General features: G+C 36.9%; 2 protein-coding genes across 10 annotated transcripts in view; one reads left to right on the top strand and one right to left on the bottom strand.

Moving 5' to 3' along the window:
• Positions 1–27,310, bottom strand: part of LOC132702575 (antichymotrypsin-2-like) — a 37,075-nt gene that overhangs the window by 7,285 nt on the left and 2,480 nt on the right. For 8 of the 9 annotated variants that reach the window (XR_009618904.1, XM_060671308.1, XM_060671315.1 and 5 more), the window contains exons 3-5: positions 6,951–7,401; positions 4,964–5,301; positions 4,761–4,902 (exon numbers count right to left, since the gene is read on the bottom strand). Coding sequence is in view for 8 of the 9 variants with exons in the window: in XM_060671308.1 (XP_060527291.1) it covers positions 4,761–4,902; positions 4,964–5,301; positions 6,951–7,401 (931 nt within the window). In the remaining variant the exon portion in view is untranslated. Of the gene's footprint in view, positions 1–185; positions 414–4,760; positions 4,903–4,963; positions 5,302–6,950; positions 7,402–27,310 lie in introns of those variants that run through there. The other variant, XM_060671311.1, reaches the window with a different exon arrangement.
• On the top strand, positions 13,812–27,303 carry LOC132702574 (protein yellow). Its single transcript, XM_060671306.1, has 4 exons — positions 13,812–14,088; positions 19,887–20,339; positions 25,254–25,636; positions 26,874–27,303. Exons 1-4 carry the CDS (start codon positions 13,860–13,862, stop codon positions 27,126–27,128), a joined length of 1,320 nt encoding a protein of 439 aa, XP_060527289.1. The 5' UTR covers positions 13,812–13,859; the 3' UTR covers positions 27,129–27,303.

Below are 27,310 nucleotides of genomic sequence, written 5' to 3' on the forward strand. Positions count from 1 at the left end.
AAAGAAAAGATAGCAACTTAATTAAAAATTGGTGAATTCTGTTAATTCACTGTAGTTCTGCTGTAGTTCACCAAGAACTAAAAAATTAAAAACCGCCTAAAGGGCGATTGTTTATTGTTTATATTAGCTTACAAAAGCAAGACGGCTTGGGAACTAGTTAGGATTTCACCCCCCTTAATTTGTCTGATGAAAAAAATAAATAATTCGCTAGTCTTTTTATTAATCTCGTTAAATCTTTGGTGCATGTCACATCGTACGTGTGCGCTACGAACTACGTTCCATAAGCTACGCGACGCCGTTAATACGGCCGGCAAACAAAACGAGCCGGTCGCTTTTAATGTAGTAAACAAAGGCGTGGTCGGCGGCTAGAAATTTACTCGGCGCAGGTCTCGACGTTCTCCTATTGGCAATCACTGAAAACACAACGTTTCGTCAGCGAATTGCACGTCTAATATAGCTTGACTATTAACCCAACTATAAGCGACACCAACGCCCCCGCAACGCGTTATACGCGCGAATCTAGTCACGCTTCCATACAAAAACTGAATAACACGGGGTTAAATGTGTAATGGTATTATAAAAAACTCCCTCGACAACACGATCCCGATGGTGGCGAACGACAAATTTGTTTGAGAGAGAAAAAATCACACAACTTACCTCCGCCTAAAGCCGACACCAAAAACATCACTGATACGAGCACTAACTACATCCACGTTCTCGTCACCGAGAGAGAGAGAGAAAGAGAGGGAAAATTTATAATGGAGAGAGCGAGAGAGATATAAATCACAGAACAACTTTCAGATCGTCCAAGAGCAAGACATACGTTCGCCAAATTTATCGATCGCACGTGGTCGCTTGTGACGTAAGCGAAGTCCTCTATTCTATGTACTCTATCAATGCATTCGAAGCCGTTGTATTTTGTGTTGTGTGAACAATTACAATAATTTAAACTAGCGAGTAGTGCGTTTATGTTTGCGTTAATTGTATTTCTGTAACTTGGACAAAACGGTGTTTTTAAGCTGTTACAAATGCTAACCAAAACTATTGTTAACCTTAAACAAAGACTTATTAAGTGTGAAAAAGCAAGTTCTCGAAAATATAGTTTTTATCGCTTTCCCAAAGGGAAAGATCTAGTATCCCGAACTATTCGGAACGAGTGGATAGTTCGTTAGTTAATCCAGATAAAAGCTATGTCTGCTCAGTGCATTTTACTGAAAATGATTACGAAAGAGACTTACAAAATGAGTTATTAGTTTTTTTTTGTCTTGAGTAACACATTAAATTCACCACAAAATTTAAATTTTAGGTTTACCTTTAAAAAAGATTCTAAAAAAAAAACTGCTGTTCCCACCCTAATATCATTTAACCAGAAGCCACCAACAGAAGCAGGATTATCTAGATCAAAAAGACTTCATTCATTTCTGTGTAACAATATTTAATTAATATATGTATTTCAAGATAATACATATAAGCCAAACTTCACCTACGTCACAGTCAGCGAGAGTTTTAGCATTGCCCTTGCGGGCAGATTTTACGGATTAGGCAATCCTATTAGGTTTGCGATTCTTGGCCCTGGAATAGACGCCAGCATACCAAACAATCAGCTGTCTGTCTCGTTTGTCTGACAGTCAGTCTCTGTCTCGACCGAATAAACTTTTGTCATTGTCATTTGTCATGTTCTTTTTGCAAAAACGGAGTTTGTCAACCTGACGCCGGACTGGGGTTATACTTAAAATCTAAAATTCATTCAAATGGCATCTCACAACATACAAATTTGAGTCCTTTTTGAAACGCGCCGTCATTGGCTGTGACGTCAATTCGCTCGTTAGCCGGACAGTGGCATAGAAAAGTCATTAGAAAACGACAACGTGTTCGTCTGTTTACGTCTTACATACAAAACAAGGAAAGTTTTTCTTTTTCCGAGGTTCGCCGTGTTTTCCGGTTTTTAAAATTCAAATGGTATATCAAATAAAATGTATATTATTCAACAAAAATGATTTTTTTAAACTAGTGTGTGTTAAAGTACATTGGCATTGATAAGTTCAAGTGTTCTTTATTTTAAATAGATCAGGAAGGAGTTCCTATGGAGAACTTTAAAGCATTAAAATTAAAATTGCGATGCCAATTTTACGTGTTAGGCTAACTAATATTTGAAGCTGATTTATTATTAAAGCATATACTTTATTTATTTCTCTTCCCTTCTCTTAGCTCCGTTAATAGCTGTTTCTCTGGGAAGAGACCTTATTCTATAGGGTTGTTCGGAAAGTCATTTCGTTTTTTTTGGGGAACATGAAAGATAGTTTTCGTATAATGAATAAATATTTTATTAAATTATATATTGGCCATTCTGGTCCGACACCTTTTGCCATCTTTCTGGCAGTAACATAATTCCCCTCTCATAAAAGTTTTGGTCCTTGCCGGCAAAAAACTGGTTCAGGTGGTTTTTGACATCTTCATTTGAGGTAAAGGTTTTGCCATCCAAAAAATTTTGCAGGGACCGGAACAAATAGTAGTCGGAAGGCGCCAGATCTGGAGAATATGGTGAATGTTGCAGTACGTCCCATTCAAGCTGTAAAAGTTTTTGGCGAGTGACCAAACTTGTGTGAGGTCTCGCATTATCCTGGTGGAACACTACACCCTTCCTGTTGATTAATTCGGGCCTCTTCTCTTTAAGTGAATCATTCAATTTGTCCAGTTGATGACAATAGACTTCTGAATTAATCGTTGTATTGTCCGGCAAAAGCTCAAAAAAAAACGATTCCTTTGACATCCCACCAAACGGAGAGCATCACCTTTTTTTGGTGAATGTTGGCTTTTGACACGCTTTGAGCCGGTTCATCTTTTCTGCTCCATGACCTCTTGCGTTTAACATTGTTGTATACAACCCATTTTTCGTCCCCAGTAATAATCCGCTTCAAAAATGGATCATTTTCTTGACGTTTGAGGAGCGAATCACACACGTCAACGCGACGACACAAATTTCGCTCCGTAAGGACATGGGGCACCCACACATCGAGCTTCGAGGTTAAGCCCATGCCTTTCAAATGGCCACAAACAGTCGAATTCGACAAATTTAATCTCTCACCGATCTCTCGTGTGGTTATTCGCGATTTGCATCAACTAATGCCTTTATCGCATCTTCGTCAGCTTCGACCGGCCTTCCAGACCGTGGTGTATCTTCGACATCAAAATTGCCGGATCGAAATTTTGCAAACCAGTTCTGGCACTGGCGTACTGTTAACACGCCTTCTCCATACACATCCGTCAATTTTTTTCTCGCTTGGACAGCATTTTTACCTTTTCTGAAGTAAAAAAGTAAAATATGACGAAAATGCTGCTTATTGCTCTCCATATTTAAAAGGGCACCAACCAAAAACTACTGCGTAGAATTAATAGAACTTTTTCACACACAAGCCTTGCAATATCAGCTCTCAAGACATATAATGGTTATGCGGCTTAAGTGTGAAGTTGGTTTCGAAAAAACGTAATTAAGTCCTCTAACGGGAAAAAACGAAATGACTTTCCGAACAACCTTATATTTGCCTGTCAATCAAATATATTAGGTACTACATTGGCTTTCTTTTTTTTTCATTTTAATTAAATTTCAGTTTTCTATACCTTCTATAAAAAAAACAATGTGCTATGACCTGGTTTATTATTATTATTGCTTGAAGTAAAGGCTTTAATAGGCAATGGAACAGATACTACATACAAAATATTTAGGCATAATTTTAATCAGTCTATCTCTTTACTTATATTCTTATATTCTTTCCGAATATATCATTTCCACCTCTGCTACATGCCTTTAACCATGTGGAGACGAATAAAAAGTTCATCTGGCGTTTTACGGGTTGGCAAGATACATTTGTAATATGGCTTTTGTGTTTGCTTGCATTATTATCATATAGAAAAGCAGCGGTATGACGTCAACTTGAATTATTTATTGCAACTTAAATATCGGGTTTTGAGTTTTGTTATTTGGTATGCGTATTAAAGAAATAAAAAAAAATAGCCAATAAACTCGGCAAGATCAAATAATTTCAACACATCATAACAGATGAGCCAAGAGCGAGTTAGAGCTGTGGTACAGGGAGCACATAAACTTGGCTCTTTCTTTTTCCCTTTGCTATTGGGCGATCTCGAAGTATAATGTGATTTAAAGATCCAAGATCATTCAAAAATGAATATATAGCAGCGAAAGACAGGTTCAACACTTTCCAAGTGTTTAATAGTAGGTACGGGCATTTCTCCAAAAGGTACGACACCGGCATGCTGCGGTGAAGAACACCCATCCCGTTCGGTCACTTAGCAGGTTAAATTTATGAGGTTAAAGTTTTACAGCTGGGCGGTTATTCTTTAACGCCCCATCTACTTTACATCAAAATATTGTGAAGTTGTATATGATTCACCCTGCGCAGCGAAATATTTTCTATGTCTATGTTAAAAAACGGCAACCCACAGCGATCGAAACGAAACACCGACGACGACGTTACATCCAAGGGAGATCGGACAAGTCCACCACACAAACCACTCGGCGCCCCACCCTTATTATGAATCAGAACCGCACTTTTAATGTATTGAATAGTTCAAGTTCGCAACATAGGTGGAGCGCCAGTCGTTTAACACATCAGTCTAAATACTATACTAGATATTTAATAGGGGTTTTCTTAGTCTCACCTTTGGACACAACGTTACATACACCAACACCAATACCCAACACCGAAAATGGCATCCGAAATCGAAAATAGCGCGAAACTTACCGGCAGTGGCGGCGGCGGCCTCCGTTCCCGACTCGGTGACGTTGATGAAAGCCTTTTGGATGACGTCGTCGATGTACAAACCCTCTTGCGATATGCCCGAGAGGTCGGCCTCGTTTAAGTTAAAAGCCTTGGTCAAGCCCAACTGCAAACGAACTCTGAATGTCACACGACATTTCGACCCCCCAAAAAAAAATCGGCTTTACCCTCTGCAGAATCGGTTTCAGTTTGATGTCGCTCTCGACGAGGAACTTGGGCAAAGAGACGGCCACCCTCTCGTGGGTGAGCGGGTGCGGTTTCAACAACTCTTCGATGTTCTCCTCAGCTTTGACGAGGCCCTCCTTGTCGTTGGGCAGTACGATCGTCATGGAGATGTTTCCGCCGAGGTACGGCAGTTCGAGAAACTTGACGTTCTTCTCGTTGCACTCGTAGTATCGGAACGAGTCCTCGATGTGCATCATGTCGACTTGTTTCGAATCGAGGGCGTTCGTGTAGAAAGCCTCCTTCCTCGTGGCGTACTTCTCGAATTGGTTCTCCCATTTGGCTAAAGAAACGATTTAAATATCGACAGGATATCAGGGCAGGGGTAAAAAAGGAAAGTCAAGTCAAGCTATCACGGCTTGCATTTAATAAACCAAATGACTGGACTGCCACAGAAGCCCGAGGCTTCAACACTCTGATCTTTAAACGATAATTGAGTTACACATATTCCTCATCGATTCCGAGTCCTTTAAGGGAAAAAGAACAACCAGAGCAGGAACGTCATCATCATCAACGCGTATCTTGATCGCCACAAGCTACTGACCACAACACTACGAGAACGAGTTTCTAGAAAGCCCAACCTAACCTCTCTAATTAATAATAAAAATAGTTCGAGACAGTCATTGAATCAAAAAAACTACGAAGGCCGTCAAAAGCTCACTCACACGAGTATCTTGGTCTTTATAACTGACTGACCAGGGTATTACTATAATAGAACTAGTTTTGATTAAGTCTAGGAGATATTTCACAGTGTTACAACCGCTAAAAAGCCCAAGCTAACTTCTCTCAATAATAATAAAAACAGTTCAAGACAGAGTCATCACAAAAAGAACCACGAAGGCCGTCAAAAACTCGCTAATAGTAGTATCTCTTTTATAACCCACTGACCACGACATTACTGTAATAGAACTAGTTTTGATTAAGTCTAGGAGCTATTTCACAGTGTTACAACCGCCTAAATCTCAACCTAACCTCTCCAAATAATAATAAAAAGAGTTCAAGACAGAGTCATTGAATCAAAAGAACTACGAAGGCCGTCAAAAGCTCACTCACACGAGTATCTTGGTCTTTATAACTGACTGACCAGGGTATTACTATAATAGAACTAGTTTTGATTAAGTCCAGGAGCCAGTTCACAGTGTTACAACCTCCAAAAGCTCAACCTAAGTTCTCTAAATAATAATAAAAACAGTTCAAGACAGAGTCATCACAAAATGAACTAAGAAGGCCGTCGAAAGCTCACTCACACGAGTATCTTGGTCTTTATAACTGACTGACCAGGGTATTACTATAATAGAACTAGTTTTGATTAAGTCTAGGAGATAATTCACAGTGTTACAACCGCTAAAAAGCCCAACCTAACTTCTCTCAATAATAATAAAAAAAGTTCAAGACAGAGTCATCACAAAAAGAACCACGAAGGACGTCAAAAACTCGCTAAAAGTAGTATCTTGGTCTTTATAACCTACTGATCACGACATTACTGTAATAGAACTAGTTTTGAATAAGTCTAGGAGCCATTTCGTAGTATTACAACCGCCAAAAGCTCAACCTAAGTTCTCTAAATAATAATAAAAACAGTTCACGACAGAGTCATCACAAAAAGAACTACGAAGGCCGTCAAAAGCTCGCTGAAACGAGTATCTTGGTCTAAATAACCCACTGACCACGACATTACTATAATAGAACTAGTTTTCAATAAGTCTAGGAGCCATCTCGCCGTGTTACAACCGCCAAAAGCTCAACCTAAGGTCTCTAAATAATAATAAAAACGAGTATCTTAGTCTTTATAATCTATTGACCACAACATTATTATAGTAGAACTAGTTTTGGTTAAGTGTAGGCGCCATTTCGCAGTGTCGAGTGTCGTCGCGTGAAATTCATTGGTTATCTAGAGTGTTAGCGCTAGTGACAATAACTCATTATACTCACCACTGAAATACAGGGCGTTGACCAGGACCAATCTAGTAGCGTCGCTCAGGCTATCGGGATCGATCAAATTCTTGATCTTGTTGTTGGTATGTTGTTCCACCCAATCGTTGATGGTCTTGGCGGCCTGCTGGGCCTTAGCAAAGTCCACGTTATCGACGCCAGCTTCGAACACGTCGTTGGCGATCCTCCTGAATTCGTCAAGGATGCGGAACCTGTCGCCGGCGAAGAGCTTGTTCGCGGACAACAGCTTCAGGTCGTCCTTGGAGCTCTTCAGAGTCGGCAAAAAGGTCCTCAACGCTTCTTCGGTGCGGTCGCGCGTAGCGGGCAGGCTCAGGCTTTGGGTAAATTCTTCGGCTGTGCCGCCACGGGCGCCGGCTTGCGTCAACGCCAAGATTATTTCGATGGAAAGGGGACTGACGATGAAGTTGCCTTTGTTTTCTTTGAGTAGTTCCTGCGGTCAAAGTACGCAGAGGTGACGAAGGGTATATACAGTGTCACCGCTAAATTAATTTATTTATAATTACGAATTCAGTATTTTTGAACCGACGAGAATTGCAATTACAATTACAAACATCTACCGCAGAGTAGAACTTTAAACGCGTCGGTTGATGTTGAGTCGAAGCTTAAGAGTCAACAGGATGATTGGCGAAGCAGAGCATCCAAATACCGAAAAAGTTTCGAAGTAGCAACTGAAACGCCTTTAACCAGTGAAAAGGTCCTTTCGATATTAATTGAGGTGAAGCTTTCGAAAAGTCAGTATCAAGGTCTACCATTAATCAGTCTTGAGCAAAACTGCAGACTCTTTCCATCCCACAACAAGGTATTAGAAGCAAAATCATCCTGTTATTCTCCACCGAAATCTATAAAAATTCCTGAGAGAAGTGCTGAAGTCGAACTTCGGCAACCATGATGAAAACCTGCAGAACCTGCAACTTCTCTGTAAATGGGGATGTGATGGAAGCCACAACCAGTATGCCAGTATATTATTTACATCGGTAGCTCCTCTGCAACTAATATATACTAATGCTAACAGTAAAGAAGTTGTTGTTTGGAAGAAGCCCAGAACATCATCTCCAAGGTTTTGTAGACCACTTCGCATGCAATTGCTCCAAGAAACGTCAGAATCGACACAAGCGGATATAAGACATGTTGAAAGCCAAATAAATGAACCTTTAACATTCGAATGTACTTTTAGTGCGACCACTCCAACGAAGTCATCGCAAAGATGTTATCATGTGGAGCAACAAGCAAGGATTTTAATGATATCGATAAAGTTTTGAAAATGCCTGTTTCAGAAGAACACCTTAGATTCCGGCTATCAATACTACATGCATGGATTAGATTTTTTGAATGTGCACTGCCAATCAAAAAATGGTTATCTCGAAGTGCTGACGAAAAGAAGAGGGTGGATGGTAGGCAAAAAAGAGGTTCAACGAAAATTTCGCTTAAAGGTGGAGCTTATAGTTGAGAAGCCAAAACCCGGGCTTGGTAGTTCCAATGATGGCAATACAGCTCATTCTGTAAGTCATCTTGAGCGGGTTTGCTATTAGTTATGAATTATTCGGAAGGTTTGCTGTTGCCACAGCAAACCTATTTACTCAGTTGTATCAGTTGTATCTATGATCTGATATACCAACTTCTATGCATGAAGTATTAATGCATGAAAAATAAGTAGTAGAGAATGCGCTATTACCAATTGGCTCAAGAGGCCGGAAATGAAGACATAAAGAAGTATCGTGAATAAAAAAAAAATTCCTTAAAATTTTTGTTATCGCGGAAAGGGTAAACCGTCAGCCATATTAAGAACATATTAAGAACTGGTATTGCATTTACTTTTACGCTACTCTGCGGGCAATTAAAACTGAGTACAAAACGAACACCGATATAGAGTCTACAGGGTGGCTCGACCTATAATATGAACAACTGAGAAGAACAACAAGACGAACTTGCAACGCATTTATATATTTTTTTTTCATTATTCAACATAAAAAAAAGTTATTTAGTTATAAATTGGCTAGATTAGGAAACCCTCGCGATTTGTCCCCTCCTATTTTGCGATAAAAAAAAGTCCATTTCAATTAGTCAATAATAAGCGACCAGTTGAAATTTCCGTTTTTTTTTTACCGACACGCTTGATCTTTCGTAAAATCATTATCTGGTGCATAAGAACAAAATGGTCGACTTCGTAGCAATAATTATGGTTGCGGCGTGTGTTTTTTCGGTAATTTTCGCAAAACTCTTGCAGGACATACGCAGACGGTCGAAGCAATGCGGTTATTTGTAATATCAATGAAAAAAATATGTGCACACGCCTCCGAATATGATCATTTACCATCTATTCAGATGGTTTCTTGAATATTCCTCAACAGTTAAGAAATATCTTACTCAAATTGAAAAGTTTCAAAAAAGAATAATTTCCGTTTTAATAGACATAGATACTTCTTTAGCCACAACCAGAATCTCAACTAACACAAACCAAAATAGAAATGGTTCCTTAATAGGTATTTTCTCAAATGCAAATACCATAAGATCCAGTTAGTGACGATGATTTGTTCGAAGAAACATCTATATCTATAACTTCTCTGTCGTTTATTTACCGAGATATACATTTAGTCTATAATATTTTAATTATCTATAATTACAAACGTCTCCTAAATTCAAAAATTCGTCCAATCCCTCAGATACTGGGGTTAAACATCGGAATTATTAAATAAAGGAAAAATAAACAAATTTTATTTGGTAACTGTAAGTGATTTTGTTAATAAATTCTCCCTTATTTAATAGATATTCGTTATCCGTAAATGATTTTCTTAATTTTCCCAATTTTTTAATAGACAGTAAATCGTTCATCTATAAGGTTCTTACGTAGTGCGTGTAGATCTGTATTTATTTATTTATTTTATTTATTCATTGATCAACATAAACAAAATAGTAAACAACAAAATAAAATAAATTAAAATAAAACAAAATATATGACAAACATTGGTTTTCCAAAATATTGATATTAGTATGTTAGTCGACACAACAGTAAGGACACATTATTTGACACGAGCGGAGCGAGTGACTTAAAAAGTTTACCGAACGTGTTGCATACTATACTTTGTCTACGACCGTTAGTTTTTGGGTACATTTTCGCAAAACAACCCGAATACATTCTGTGACGTGACAAAGCGTGGGAATATCTCCGAAAACATCCGATTGCTCCCAAACCCGTGCGGCAAAATCCCGGAAATGTCCGAAGCGGCTCGGATCCGCGGGAAACGAAACTGACGTGGTAAAGTGACGCTTCCCGCATGCTAGATCGGTGTGTAATTAGGTATTTTACAGAGGGGTGTAGAAAAAATAAATAACCAAAGCCCTGAAATCGATTTTTTTTTACATAATTTTAATATGCAAGAACGAACAAAGAGGAAACGGGTAGGTGTTCCACCCGGTAACCACGCCTTAAATGTTCGCGAATAGCGCGTGTAATAGGCGTCGGAGGCATTTTTATAGGTCTATAGCTTTATGCGTCGTAATGAAAATCATGCAAAAAATCCGTTTGGCGCAAAAACCTCGGCATACGTGGTGGAATAAGCGCCAATTACATTAATGAATGCTAACGTGGCTGTCAAACGGTGAATATTTAGCACGGTATTCGGAAAAAATCAACGAAAACGCAAGAGTCACTCAGCCGCTTTCCGTGACTCGTAACTGTTGAGAATAATTGTATTTTCCCGACGATTTATTTAAACGTGCGAATTTAATAGGCTTTATTTAAACATTTATAAGCAAAACGCTTTTACAAAACATTGTATTTCGAAAAATAACATAACGGTATCAAAATATTAATCAGTTTTAAAAAAATAAAATTATAAATAAATAAAAATAAAAAAAGGCTAGATTTTCTACGAGAGACACCTAAAATTCTAGTAATGAAAAAAATATGATTTCGAATATAACTTGAAAAAATAATACAGAGAGGATTTGCGATTTTTCGATTTCCTTTTTGAGCCTTTTATAACAATTTGCCGAAAAATAAATTTTTACATAAATCGTCATGTTCTTTGCTCTATCTCAGAAAGCAAAGTGATGGATGGTGTTCGAATATTTTTGGAAATAACTCTCGATAATTTCAAAAGGCTTAAGGCATTTCAATATACTTTGATCCGTTATGCTATCAATAGAGCCACGAGCCAGGCGCTTGCGATTGCTTGAAACCAAATGACGTTCTGATAACTTTTTTCTACGTCATCAGATAGTCAGATAGTTTATCATACGCTCAAATATAAATAAAAGAACTTAAAACTTGAAAGTTTAATTTTAGGAAACAAAATAGAAATAAAATTTCGTTATCTATCTTTAGGTATCCTTTACTCAGTTTCAAATGTTCAGTATATTAGAGAAATTTAGAACGAAAGCTTTTTCCAAACTTATAATACAAAAACTTTTAGAAGAAATAAATACATAGCAGTTCTAGAAATAAATACATAGTAGTTTACGTAACAAGTCCCGAAAGTGCCATTTTACTGGACGGATAGATGAAGATGTTTTATTGGCGTATTTATTGGAAAAATCATCATATTCTACGCTGAAGGCCACCAAAAATATCGACATAGGCAAATATTTTAAATCAACAGCGTTCATTGAGAAGCAAAATAGTTTTCGAAAAATTCTTAGCAGAAGCACTATACAAACAATGCTTTTTTTGCAAGGTCGCGAGTTCGGCCGCATTCCGTTAGATAGTCGGCGTGCGGACATTATAATGAGTGTTTTTTTTTTCGATGTATAGAACTTTAAGTTGGCATTACTGTTTAAGATAGCGACCGATTTAACAGCTGTCAAGTAATTTATTCTCAGTTTGGTTTGGCAATTCATATTATTGATAACTCGCATCTCCAGAGACGCCGTACGATGCGTACAGAAGAAGCTATTGCTGCTGTAGAGTGTAGCATTGAGAAAGACCCGAATGAGTCCATCCGCCATCGAGCACTGGAATTGGATCCGAGTCCATCCACTTTATGGAAGATTTTGCTGAAGGATCTTGGTTTACGTGCTTACAAAATTCAACTCGTGCAAGAATTTAAGCCAACCATCATCAAGTAAGGCGTAGATTCGTCGAATGGGCCCAAAACGAGATTGCCGTTGTTCCCGATTTTCATAAGCGAATTTTGTTTAGCGACGAAGCGCATTTCTGGTTGAATAGCTACGTCAACAAACAAAACTGCCGCATTTGGGGCGAAGTTAATCCTCAAGTCTATGTCGAAACACCGTTACATCCAGAAAAACTGACTGTTTGGTGCTCTTTATGTGCTGGTGGAATCATTGGTCCGTACTTCTTCAAAAACGATGATAGCCAGAATGTTATAGTCAATGGTGATCGGTATAGAGCTATGATTACTAACTCTTTCATTCCTGAATTAAATAACCATGATGTCCAGGAGATGTAGTTTTAACAAGACGGCGCAACATGCCACAATCGATTTATTGAAAGACACGTTTGGTGACCGCCTAATTTCACGGTTTGGACCTGTGAATTGTGATTTAACACCGCTAGACTACTTTCTGTGTTGCTATGTAAAGTCATTGGTCTATGCGGATAAGCCACAAACGCTTGACCATTTGGAAGACAACATTCGCCGTGTTATTGCCGATATACGGCCACAAATGTTGGAAAAAGTCATCGAAAATTGGACGTCCAGATTGGACTACATCTGCGCCAGCCGTGGCGGTCATATACCAGAAATCATATTCAGAATGTGATGCCACAAGATTATCTTTCAGATAAATAAAATTCATGTCAATCGAATAATCCATTCGTTGTTTTATTGCAACTTAAAGTTCTATACATCGAAAAAAAAAACACCCTATACAATTAAAAACCATATTATCGTTCACCTTAAGTTGCTCAGGGCTACAGTGTGGATTTTGTTCACAATAATATTGATAAAGCTGACAAAATTCAAAAGGCAGTCAATTCAAACACAGATAAGCTCATAATTTAAACAGCTCCAAAATATCAACAAATAATTTTGAATTATCTTGGTTAAAAAATGTTTTTCTACTCCCGTCAAATGCCAAATTACACATCGATCTAGCGTGCGGGGAGCGTCACTTTACCACGTCAGTCACGGATCCGAGCAACTTCGGACATTTCCGGGATTTTACCGCACGAGTTTAGGAGCAATCGGATGTTTTCGGAGATACTTCCCACGCTTTGAATTTTGACGTTTGTCAATTCTGACTGTCATGTCAGTGAATGTATTCGTGTTGTTTTGCGAACACGTACCCAAAAACTAACGGTCGTAGAAAAAGTATAGTATGCAATACGTTCGGTAAACTTTTTAAATCACACCCGCTCCGCTCGTCTCAAATAAACTCGTGAGTCAAATGCCGTTTACAGTCCAACCCTGAGCAGGTTTAAAAAACATATATGCAATGTACGTAACACAACCCGAAAATGCCATTTTAATTTAATTTAATTTATTTTTCTAATTTTTAAACTTTAGGTAATGGTAATAATTGCAATGTACAGTTTTTCGTTAAACCAAAATGTTGGTGCTTCTTGAGCGGTCTACTTATAAATCCTCCCTCGTGGTGTAGTTTAAGTGTTAAGTAAGTGGGTTGTCTGGCATTTTTCTTTCCCTTAGACAAATGTTATCGCTGGCGATAAACGTAAGAGAATCTTTTTTTGTGTTATGTTACGTTAGATAATGATAATAGGCATTCCCTTGAATTAAATAATAAATTACCCCGCGTTATCTATCGCCACTGATTAAGCAAAAACGCGGCGATATCGATATCGACTTTCTCTACCTCCGCTAATATTATAAAAGGATCAAAAATGCGTGCGTAGCCGCTCATTTTTCCGCGTCAGATCGCGAAAAAGACACCGAATCATGTTTTGACTTTTTCGCCGCAGCAGCCGCAATGTGTTCGATCTGGATTTTGCTCGTCTACCTCAACCTCGACGCCGTCACCGCCACTCAAAAACTGCAAAAGCACTTCGAGTGGAAAATTTTAGATTTCGTCTACCCGAGCGAATCGGCAAAGCTCAAGGCGATTTTCACCGGTCGACTGAAACCGGAAAATGCGCTTCCGGTCGGCATCGAAATTTGGCAGGAGAAAATGTTCGTCACGGTCCCTAGATGGCGCGAAGGTGAGATATAGAGACCGAATTATTAAAAAAAAAAGGGTGAGTGACGTCATAAGTTATTGTTATAAGCTTCGGTAAAGGTGCAAAACTGCAGGGTAATTTTTACTTCCTCTTGCGGAGAGCAATAATGCCAAAAAGAAAATTGCCCTGTCGCTCACTCGTTCGGTCGAGAAATTGCGTCTGAAAGTCGTCAGATCAAAATTTATCCGACTGGTTTTTCTAATACGGGCACAGAAAATCGATAAGTAAAACCGCGTATACGTAAGAAACGTGCGTAACAACAATTCCCCAGCTTAATCGGGACATTTTTAATTGCTGCAAATTTATGCGAGAAAAAAAACTTTCACTAGCAATTAAAGATATCAATTATTATTAACAAAGCCATGTATGTATACGTTTCAAGTCGCCAACTTAAACCCCATTGGAAGCGTCTCTTATACCTTAGCTCAACTCAATGGTAGCGAACCTATGACTCGTATACCTAATAAAAAATTTCGTTAAAAAAATGTTTTTGAAAAAGAAAAATAAAAACATACTTTTTAAGTCGCACTTCAGAGCTAAAATTTACTTTTCATATAAATATTTGCTTTGCCTTGTTTTTACTGCGATTGAGCAAGTTCAAATTCGTCACATATTTTTCAATTTTTTTTTATGGCTAAAATATTCAGATCTGAAAGATGATTTCGCAAATCTAGAGGGTGCGTCAGGCGCATGCATATAAAAAACCTGAAAATCGCCATAGCTACCAAAAATGTGAAAACGGTGGTCCTATTGATATTGATTTGAATATTGAATTTATGAAAAATGATTAATATTTCCAAGAAAAGTGGCAAATTTGGCACGAGCGGAGCGAATGCCCAACAAACGAATGACTTAAAAAGTTTACCAAATGTGTTGCATAGCATACGACAGTGAGTTTTTGGCTACATTTCTGCAAAACACATGAAATAGATTTTTTGCATGTATTGCTGATAATTTAAAAAACGAGTTACCTATAACCAACGAAGATTTTAATCTTTAATTTGCTAAATTAAACCGAAGACCTTCCTTTGTTCAAATCCTCACAAGTGATCTTCAATCAAAAATCACTTTGGCATATCCACGAAAATCTTAAAACCAAAAAGAATATTTTAATATACCCTATTACTCATTTGATAAATTCCCTAATCAAGGAGAGAGTGCAGCCAAATATTAGACCTATTTCTATGGTACCTTGTATATCAAAAATCATTGAATCAGTGTTAAATAACGGAATTAACAAACATTTTGAGAATTTTAATCTTTACTTTGATCAGCAATGCGGATTCATGGAGGGTAGATCAACCGACTCTGCTAACACCAAGCTGGTTAAAGCTATAGTCTATAGTTGGTTCATTTCTAGCTACTTTGTTTTAAATAATGAAACCTCGAGTACGTTAGCACTAATGAGACCTCCCATCTTTCTCATTTACCGGGTGATACAAGAAAGTGGGAACACTCTATAACTTTTAAACGGCTTAAGATAGCGATTTGAAATTTGGAAGGGCTAATATACGCCGCATGTCCAATGTGGTCAATGGTTGCACTTCCAGTTTGAGCAGAATCGACTGTTAAACTGGGACCAGGCTCCCGGTGCAGCACGTCTTCGGCCTGATAATTAGAATCATCACAAAGCTCAAATATAGAGACGATGTTAGATCTCAGCGCTTATATACAAAATCACCCTTACAAAACATGGAACAAGGACAACCTCATACCTGACTACTGCATCCATGTTTTTTAATAAAACAGCTTGGAGAAGCTTATCTTTAACTATATCTAGTCAGATGGTTGACGGTTGACTCTTTCACTCCCCGCCTTCGGTGATAATCTTCGTTCAGCTTTAATGTATGTCCAGATGGCCACAGAGCGCTTATATTCTCAATATTATGTTGTAAAAATGTTATTCCAGTATTTCCATTTCCAATGTTTGTAACGTGCTAATAAATGAAATAATAATAATAATAATAATATACTTTATTCAGATAATTTCGACAAGAAAAGGCAAGAGTGCAGCGCCCAGACGTATCTGCTTGCTGATTTCTACACTTATCCTTACACATGGTTTTAATAAATTTTTACAATTTACAATACGTTAAGTAGCCACCTAATTATATAACAGAATGAAAAACCTAAACCTACCTCTTTAAATAAAAAAACTATTAGCTAAAGTCCTGTAAGTACCACAAATTTTTAAACAATTCTAGCAGTGCACACTTCTGTAACTTCTGAATGTTTTTTTTTTCATTTTTTTCTCTTTAAATTCTAGAACATAACCACGTTTTTAGTTTATTTGGAAAAGAATTTATTGTCGCATTCTGGACGGAATGGGGCAGGTCATTATATAATTTAGCCAAGTCGTAACTGAAAGATCTTTCAAATATACCAGGTCGGTGACGAGGAATTATGACCCCTTTAAATCTTAGATTTAAGTTATTCACGTCTGTTCTAAAAGTTATTTTTTCGGAGAGGTATTCCGGATATCTTGTCTTAATTATTTTGAAATAAAGACAACGGCGATGGATCAAGCGCCGCGTCTTCATGTTCGTCCAACCTCAACCTGAACCTCAAGCAGCATTTTTGAATTTTTCAATACGTTGAGACGAATTAGCTGTCAAACAAGGCCCATATACGACACCACAGTGATTAAAGACGGAGAGAACAAGAGCATCGCATAAGGTTTTTTTAAGATTTCCAGTTAGAATATGCCTTGAGCTATACAACCCTTTTAAACGACCAATAGCCCTTTGCGTACAAGTCGAAATATGCTTTTCAAAGCGAAGTTTTATATCTAAAAGTAATCCCAAATTTTTTGCCTCGTTTCGAAGAGGAAGAGTAATATTGTTTTTTTTTTTATGATTACTTCAGAAGCAAGACGCTTAACATCCACCGGCCGACCAAAAAACATTACAGAAGATTTTTTTTGGTTTAAAAGCAAACCGTGATCTCTGGAAATTCTGTCAATTCGTTCAAGGTCACTGTTGATATTTTGGCACTCAAGCTGCAATCTAGAGGAGTCAAAAGCATGGTAGAGCTGCTTGTCATCAGCATATGATTGTCCTTTGCAATGTTTGAGATAATCTAGAAATTTTGTAGTGAAAATGATAAACAGAAAAGGAGCTCAAATTGAACCTTGAGGAACTCCACTTCTTATGTCTAGGCAAGCAGACTCGACCCCGTTCAGAACCACCTTTTGCTTTCTCCCTGTTAAGTAGTTTTTAATTAAATTTACGGATGCCTCCTCAAAATCCAAGTATTTAAGAATAGTGACTAGAATATTGTGACTAATGCTATCAAAAGCCTTAGAATAATCGAGTAGAGCCTTGAGGAACTCCACTTCTTATGTCTAGGCAAGCAGACTCGACCCCGTTCAGGACCACCATTCTCCCTGTTAAGTAGTTTTTAACTAAATTTACGGATGCCTCCCCAAAATCCAAGTATTTAAGAATAGTGAGTAGAATATTGTGACTAATGGTATCAAAAGCCTTAGAATAATCGAGTAGAGCCTTGAGGAACTCCACTTCTTATGTCTAGGCAAGCAGACTCGACCCCGTTCAGGACCACCTTTTGCTTTCTCCCTGTTAAGTAGTTTTTAATTAAATTTACGGATGCCTCCCCAAAATCCAAGTATTTAAGAATAGTGAATAGAATATTGTGACTAATGGTATCAAAAGCCTTAGAATAATCGAGTAGAGCCTTGAGGAACTCCACTTCTTATGTCTAGGCAAGCAGACTCGACCCCGTTCAGGACCACCTTTTGCTTTCTCCCTGTTAAGTAGTTTTAAATTAAATTTACGGATGCCTCCCCAAAATCCAAGTATTTAAGAATAGTGAGTAGAATATTATGACTAATGGTATCAAAAGCCTTAGAATAATCGAGTAGAGCCTTGAGCAACTCCACTTCTTATGTCTAGGCAAGCAGACTCGACCCCGTTCAGGACCACCTTTTGCTTTCTCACTGTTAAGTAGTTTTTAATTAAATTTACGGATGCCTCCCCAAAATCCAAGTATTTAAGAATAGTGAGTAGAATATTGCGACTAATGGTATCAAAAGCCTTAGAATAATCGAGTAGAGCCTTGAGGAACTCCACTTCTTATGTCTAGGCAAGCAGACTCGACCCCGTTCAGGACCACCTTTTGCTTTCTTCCTGTTAAGTAGTTTTTAATTAAATTTACGGATGCCTCCCCAAAATCCAAGTATTTAAGAATAGTGAATAATAGAATAATCGAGCAGAGCCTTGAGGAACTCCACTTCTTATGTCTAGGCAAGCAGACTCGACCCCGTTCAGGACCACCTTTTGCTTTCTCCCAGTGAAGTAGTTTTTAATTAAATTTACGGATGCCTCCCCAAAATCCAAGTATTTAAGAATAGTGAGTAGAACATTGTGACTAATGGTACCAAAAGCCTTAGAATAATCGAGTAGAGCCTTGAGGAACTCCACTTCTTATGTCTAGGCAAGCAGACTCGACCCCGTTCAGGACCACCTTTTGCTTTCTTCCTGTTAAGTAGTTTTTAATTAAATTTACGGATGCCTCCCCAAAATCCAAGTATTTAAGAATAGTGAATAAAATATTGTGACTAATGGTATCAAAAGCCTTAGAATGATGGAGTAGAACCAACACAGCGCAGTTACCTACAATTCCTCTGATGATGTCATCTGTCACATTAAGAAGCGCTGTAGCGCAACCGTGAACCCTCCTAAAACCGGCTAGTGTTTTGTCAATTAGTTTCTCCTTTTCAACATAATTTGTTATTTGGTTTTCAGGACACGTTCTATAACCTTGGATAATATTGGCAGAATGGAAATGGGCCTTAAGTCGCTAAGCGACTGCGGGTTGTCAATCTTGCGGATAAGGAGAGTTCTTATAGTAGTCGATCATTGGCGACATTGAATTTGAAATTGGAATGGAGTTAATGAAAGATTTGTTTATTAAATCTGAATCTGATAGTTGGTCAGGAATCTTTTTTCCAGTGTTGTTTGTACTTTTTATCACATTTAAATTTTTTAGAGATTTCCAAAATACTTTTTTGTCGTTAAAGAATATTCTATATATGCTTTTTTCTCGCAGTGGATCACTTTGTTAGTAAAGTTTCTGAGCTCCCTATAACGGGCCTGATTTTCAGGTGTTTTTTTTATTTTTGTACTTAAATTTTGCTTTATTTCTTAATTTTATTAGAAACAGTATTTTCTATGATCCAAGGTAAGTGTTTCTTTTTAAAGGTGACTGTTTTGAAAGGGGCATAAGCATCCAGTAGAATGTTAATATTTTCATTAAAGAAAGATACTTTTTCATCAATAGAATTTAAGTCAAACATATTCCGCCAAGGTATAGATTTTAGGGAATTATCCAAGGAGATAATATCTACATTTTTAAAGTCTCTGCACCTAGTTGGCTCCACTCGATCTCTACGCGCACTCAACTCAACATCCGCAAAAATCAATTTGTGATCCGAAAATGAAAAACGCTAGATCGGTGTATAATTGTTCATTTTAGAGAAGGGAGTACAAAAAATTATTTGTCCATCTTCTAGCTTTTTTTTTCGAAATCATGGTTCACCGATTTTTCGTGAAAATTCATACATTTTTTACAAAATTTACACTTTTATCAAGATATCGATAACTATATCTAGTCAGGTGATTGCACCTTTCTATGATAATCTTGGTTCACAGCCTTTCGTGAAATTTCGTAAATTTTGAACAAAATTTACATTTTTTTCAAGATTATCTTTTTTGGTTTTCGTAATGACGCGTGAATTATTTTTATCTATTTTTTTTTATTAGGTATACCGTCGACGCTGAACTACGTACCCCTGCACGCGACAGTCAAAGACCCTCCCCTCATCCCGTACCCCGATATGGAATCGAACGAGCTGGGCGACTGTCGTAACGGTCTGTCCACGGTGTACCGTATCCACGTGGACGAATGCGACAGACTGTGGGTGTTGGACACCGGCACCTTCGGCATCGAAAAAACCACCCAAAACCCGTGCCCCTACGCCGTCAACGTGTTCGATTTGAGAACCGACCGTAGGATCAGAAGATACGAGTTTCGACCCGAAGACACCAACAGTCGGACTTTTATAGCGAACATCGCCGTAGAAGTGGGTCGAACCTGCGACGACGCTTATGCATACTTCAGCGACGAGCTGGGCTACGGCCTCGTTGTTTACTCGTACGCCGACAACAAGTCCTGGAGGTTCGAGCACAGCTACTTCATGCCCGACCCCCTCAAAGGTACAGATATGATCGGAAATTAAAAACTACTTCTGATTACTACAAGTCACCCATAAACTACTATTAACACGTCTACAGTGAAATTATTTTTAAAAAATTGAAAAATCTAAAAAAATTTTTCGAAGGATGTATTGAAAAAGTAGGAAAGGAACAGATTCTATTTTTTTGGTTAGTTTTTTTTGTTTTCGTAGGAAATAGTATTTTTTGTCCTTCTTTTTTATATAATCGCGTAAATTTTTAAAAGCGATTAACACTTTTTTGCAAAAATTTCGAGAAAAAAAAAATTTACCTAGAACCTAAAATTTACACTCTTCTGACGAAATTTTGCAAAAACGTGTAAATTTTGTAAAAAAACAAACAACTTTTTCAGAATTGACGCTTTTTTTTTTAGTGAATTTTGTAAAGTTTGGATATTTGTTTACTATTTCACACTTTTCTGCAAATTTATTATGAATATTATTACGATCTTGGCCAGAACAAGGGAGAATCTAGTTGGTTTGAAAATTAATGTACCCAAAACAAAATATTAGGAGAAAAAGAGTTTAGTGGGCGAGAATAGCTAATATTACTTTGAAAAAGTAGAAAAATGTAATTATTTAAAATGGATTCAAGCTGTTCAAAACGACCTGAAGGAAATGAAAGTGCAGGGGACGGGCAGGCGTTATCGAACAATAAAATCAATGTGTAACCAAGCCATGAGCCCTGACTCGATGACCTGATTTGTATTATGAATACAAATTTTGTGAATAAGTGTGGTTTCCTATAAAAAAGTTTGAACTTATCGAAATTCCAAATTTTAAAAACATATGAGAGTAAAAACCACTTCTGCAATGAAAGATTTTATTTTGTTACTTATTTATGTCTTAACGATACAAATTATTTTATATTGACACATAGTTATTACAATTTAACATTTATATTATTATATTATAATATATAAATATAATTCAAAAAAGAAAAGAAAAACATCAAACGTTAAAATAAATATTTAAAGTTAATGCGAAACGTGAAACCTCGAATGTTCATCTGACATTATTTCTTCAAAATTGGGTTCCAAATCACTTGTAGCAATCCTTAATACCGAGTGTAGATTTTCGTCAGTAATTTGTGATCGATATTTATTTTTCGTGGAAACCATTAACGAAAAAGTTCTTTCACAAATATATGTCGAACCAAATAAAACAAGGTATTTTCGAACATAGTTCAAAACATGTTTGAAATGTTCGTTATTCAAAGCGCCATAGAAAGCACTCAATTCGTTTGAGTGAAAATTTTCTTTTAGTAAATTATTTGATTGTAAGTCAATTAGTTCTAGTTGAATTCCAACAGGAGCTTCTTGCACATCGAAATTGAAAGGTTGGCTAATTAATGATAAAGGTTTTTCAATAGCTTTGAAATCTTGAAATCTTCTTTGGAATTCGGAATGCAGGTCTTGTGTTATTGCACTATATTTAAAAAAATCTGTATTTTTCAATGATTCTCGCCGAGCTTGCAATGAGGGGAAATGATTTAATAATTTATTATTAAAGTTTTCAGCAAATAAATTGAGTTTTGTCATAAATGCTTCGACGTTTGAGTGCATATTGAAAGCGAATTGGTTTTTCCGTTGTAGATTTATATTTAGTTCATTCAAATATTTTACGATATCTACTGAAAACGAGAAATCGTTGTCAAGCCTTATTTTGCAATTCAGGAAAATCATGTACTATATATATATATATATAATATATATATATATATATATATATATATATATATATATATATATATATATATATATATATATATATATATATATATATATATATATATATATATATATATATATATATTTGCTGTTTTCAAAGAATACAATTTAAACAGGCACTTTACAACAAAACATCCAAAATATGCATCACTTTCTTTAAAAGAACTTCAAACTGTAGCAGAAAACTTGAATAAGCAACAAAATATTTTTACCAAACAAAGTAATATAGAGAAATGTACCACAAAAGCAAGTTATGTTGTCGCACACAAAATTGCTAAGTTCTGTAAGCCGTTTTCTGAAGCAGAATTTGTTAAACAATGCATGGTACAAGTGTCGGAGATATGTTGTCCTGAAAAGAAACATATTTTTGAAAATGTAAGCCTTTCGAGAAGAACAATAGCACGACGGATTGAAAATATTTCATTAAACTTACTTGACCAGCTAAGAACAAAAATTGCTGATTTTACCTATTGTTCTCTGGCTTTAGATGAGTCCTCCGATGTTACTGATACAAGTCAATTATTAATATTTATTCGCGGCATTAACAAAAAATGTGAAATTAGCGAGGAACTTCTTAGTGTGCATCCAATGAAAGATACAACTACTGGTGAAGACTTCTTTCTCGCTGTTGAAGAGTGTTTAGTTAAAGTAAGTTTAACATGGAATAAAATAGTAAGCGTCACTACGGGTGGTTGTCCTAGTTTAACAGGGAAAAATGTAGGCTTAGTTAAACGAATTCGCGACAAAGTAAAAGAGTTACAACCAGAACACGATATATTATTTTTGCACTGCATTATTCATCAAGAAGTGCTATGCAGAAAAGTTTTGAAATTGAATCACGTCGTTACTGTTGTGACCAAAGTTGTGAATTTTATCCGAGGACGTGCCGTAAATCATCGACAGTTTGTTGAATTTTTGAAAGAAATTGAAAGTGACTTCTACGAAATTCCTTATTACATTGAAGTGAGATGGCTTAGCATTGGTAAAGTTTTGGACAGATTTCAATATTTGCTTGATGAAATAGTATATATACATATATATATATATATATATATATATATATATATATATATATATATATATATATATATATATATATATATATATATATATATATATATATATATATATATACTATTTCATCAAGCAAATATTGAAATCTGTCCAAAGCTTCAGTGTAATAAGGAATTTCGTAGAAGTCACTTTCAATTTCTTTCAAAAATTCAACAAACTGTCGATGATTTACGGCACGTCCTCGGATAAAATTCACAACTTTGGTCACAACAGTAACGACGTGATTCAATTTCAAAACTTTTCTGCATAGCACTTCTTGATGAATAATGCAGTGCAAAAATAATATATCGTGTTCTGGTTGTAACTCTTTTACTTTGTCGCGAATTCGTTTAACTAAGCCTACATTTTTCCCTGTTAAACTAGGACAACCACCCGTAGTGACGCTTACTATTTTATTCCATGTTAAACTTACTTTAACTAAACACTCTTCAACAGCGAGAAAGAAGTCTTCACCAGTAGTTGTATCTTTCATTGGATGCACACTAAGAAGTTCCTCGCTAATTTCACATTTTTTGTTAATGCCGCGAATAAATATTAATAATTGACTTGTATCAGTAACATCGGAGGACTCATCTAAAGCCAGAGAACAATAGGTAAAATCAGCAATTTTTGTTCTTAGCTGGTCAAGTAAGTTTAATGAAATATTTTCAATCCGTCGTGCTATTGTTCTTCTCGAAAGGCTTACATTTTCAAAAATATGTTTCTTTTCAGGACAACATATCTCCGACACTTATACCATGCATTGTTTAACAAATTCTGCTTCAGAAAACGGCTTACAGAACTTAGCAATTTTGTGTGCGACAACATAACTTGCTTTTGTGGTAGATTTCTCTATATTACGCCTATTATATATGCAGTACGCACACTAATAATGTTGATGTCAACAAAATCTCATAAAAGAGTTTAAAAAAATTTGCGTGCGGAATTTTTCAACGGGCCGGATAAAATTAGCAAAAGGGCCGGCTTTTGCCCACCCATGGTTTATACTATTTCTTACGAGATTTGCTAAGAAAAAGGTAAATACTTGTCTACTATTCCGCACGTTTCTGAAATTTTTTTATGATTATTATTATGATCTTGGCCAGAATAAGGAGGAATCTAGAATGAAGAATCCGAAGAAACTGGTTTGAAAATTAATGAACTAAAAACAAAATATATGACACTAGGAGAAAAAGAGTTTAGTGGGCGAGAATAGCGAATATTACTTTCAAAAAGTAGACGATCTAAAGGCAGGTTTATGCAAACATTTTAAGTAATAAAAAGCAGGGGCCCAACATTTTAATATAAACAGAACAAGAAGAATTTAATGTTTTGTGCAATGTCGATCAGTATCGATCGCAGCTTGGTCATGAAAGGAGTTATAGAGTTTTCTTCATGCGGCAATTCTTCCCATACTTCCTGAATACCTTGCCATACCTCCTCGCTGTTTCGAGGCATAATTTTTTTTCGATACAGCCGTTCCCCCATATGTTTTCGATCGGGTTGATGTCAAAACTGTTACTTGGCATTTCGTATCTATTGTGTAACGACGTTTGCAGTGTGAACACGACAGTTGTCTTGTTTCGGCATAGGTTTTTGACTAACAAATCTTCTCGCAATCTGCCATACCACTCTCATTCCCCTGTATATTTCCACTGACATAGTTGTAACGCTAGTTGTCTGGTCTGTACACTTTGATTTCACACTTTTTGGAAGATCTTTTCATCGGAAAATGTGTCTCTATCCCAAAACTACCGTTCTTGGGCTGGACAGTTAAAAGCGAAAATAAGCCGTGCTTGCTTCTGTTGGGGAGTGAGTGCGGTCTTTTTTGCCAGCACAGCACTGTGGTCTTACTGTCCGGAAATTCTGATAGAATTCTTGCATTCTGGGCGCTTTGGAAAGGGCGCCTGATCTGCTTAAACTAACCTCCACCTTTTCTGCTTACATCGCATAGTATTTTTTTTATTTGACAGTGACAATATTAGAAATATGAAAGCAATGAAGTTTGTATCACATGGTGGCAAGGTTTGAAAAAAAGTGATTTAAGAGTGCCATCACTTTTTTATGAAACCGGCCGTACATATTAAGACCCGATTGATTTTATCACGTTTCAGGCGACTTCACCATCAACGGACGCAACTTCCAATGGGGCGAGGAGGGCATCTTCGGCATGAGCCTGTCGCCGGCGCGAAAGAACGGCTTCCGCATTTTATATTTCAGCCCGTTGGCCAGCGAGCGCGAGTTCGCGGTATCCACCGAAATCCTGCGCAATTCTTCGCGAGTAGAAGACAGCTACCACGATTTCTATCATTTGGAGGAGAGGGGACCGAACGGTCACACCACCGCGAGGGTGATGACCGCCAATGGGGTGCAGTTTTTCAATCTGATCGATCGGAACGCGATCGGCTGCTGGAATACCCGGAACAGCTACGAGCCGAAGAACATAGCGGTCGTCGACGAAGACGTCGAACAGCTGATATTCCCTTGCGACGTCAAAGTGAGAGAAAAAAACGATTTTCCTGCACGCCCGCAGTTTTTAATGGTCGAAATATGATAATTTTGAAACTATTCCTGCAATAGTTTTGAGTAGGTTTGAGGTAAAAGGCTTAATCTCCCATTTTTACTATTGGAGGTGGACATTCCCCGATTTTTTTTTGTTCGTCTGTTTAAAGTATAAAAAAAGGTATTTTACCAAATTATTTCACTTTTTTGAAGGATACATCAAGTATTTCAAATCAAAATTTCGAAAACGGCTGCACTTGTTCCTAATAAAAGGACCCTTCAAAATTTCGAAAACGGCTGCACTTGTTCCTAATAAAAGGACCCTTTTTTACCAAAAATATAATACAGGGTGGTACAAAAAGTCATGAGCGTCTAAAAGCAAGAAGAGATATGTACTAGTAAGAGGCATTATTTAGGAAATCATACACAAAAATCAAAAACAAAAATAAAACTTTGACATCTCAAAAACTTTACTTTAAATCACACCTTTATAGCAAATTTTTACGTTTGAAATTACTAAATAGTTATAACAGTTATATTTTGATATGGAACTTTTCAGTTATTCAAAAGAATCTAATTATTATAACACATTTGATATTTCGCTTGAGTCTTCTTCAAGATAGAAAATCACTATTGTTGAAACTGATAGGGAGTTGATGTATGTTTTTTTGGTCGTCATTTAATTGGGACGTAATCTTCTGAAAATGACTTTAAGAGGTCGCTTTCTCTCTGTATATCGATCAAATCATTCAATGTGTCTTCATTCTTCTCGGTTTTTATACAGTAAACTAACTATATTATCCGATTTTTTTGAAGAACTAAATTAAAACTCGACGCAATAAAAGCCAAAACCACAATTTAACAACTACCAGTGCTTGCGACGATATAAAAATATACACGGCTAGCTATTAATTTTTCTCTACTATTGGTTAGAAAAACATTATACTTAAGCTCTTGAATTCTGTGTGATTTGGTAGCCTTTTCATAAAAACACAAAATTTCCCATAGGAAAAAAGTTCCAGCGATTTTTTTAAAATGCGCATTTTCCAAAAACTCCGAAACGGCAACAGATGCACGGTTTGCACCATCACGTTTCGTTTAGTTTGCAAACTTACACCTTTTTTACGATATTTCATAAAAAATTACATTATTTTCAAGAATTTTCAAATTTCATATTTTACGACATTTCGTAAGAAAAACACGGAATCCAACCAATACGCTCTTAATTTCAGGTGGACCGAGACAATTTGCTGTGGGTAATGTCGGACAAGATGCCCGATTTCCTGCTAGGCGGCCTCGACTACAACGACACGAACTTTAGGGTATTTTTCGCACCCGTCGACGTCATGATCAAAGACACGGTTTGCGAGACTAAAAAGGCCGTTGTCTACCCCAACCCCCTTCAATTCGGCTACGATCCCCTCGTGCACAATTATCCCAACGATATTCGCTACATAAGTCGTCCCTTTTTCTCACCCTATTTGTGAATAACGGTTCTAAATAAATTGTTTCTATTTCGTTCCGCTATATTTTGTGCGCGACGCATCATCATCGACCTTTCTGCGACTTACAAAATCTACACGTCTTATGCGTCGATAATACAATCCGCTGTTTTACCGACATCGATGGTAGACCAAGCATTGTTTGGGACGACTATATATCTAATTTT

The sequence above is a fragment of the Cylas formicarius genome, unplaced genomic scaffold (genome assembly GCF_029955315.1).
Source record: "Cylas formicarius isolate icCylForm1 unplaced genomic scaffold, icCylForm1.1 PGA_scaffold_5__7_contigs__length_24384050, whole genome shotgun sequence".
In the NCBI taxonomy this organism is placed as follows: domain Eukaryota; kingdom Metazoa; phylum Arthropoda; class Insecta; order Coleoptera; family Brentidae; genus Cylas; species Cylas formicarius.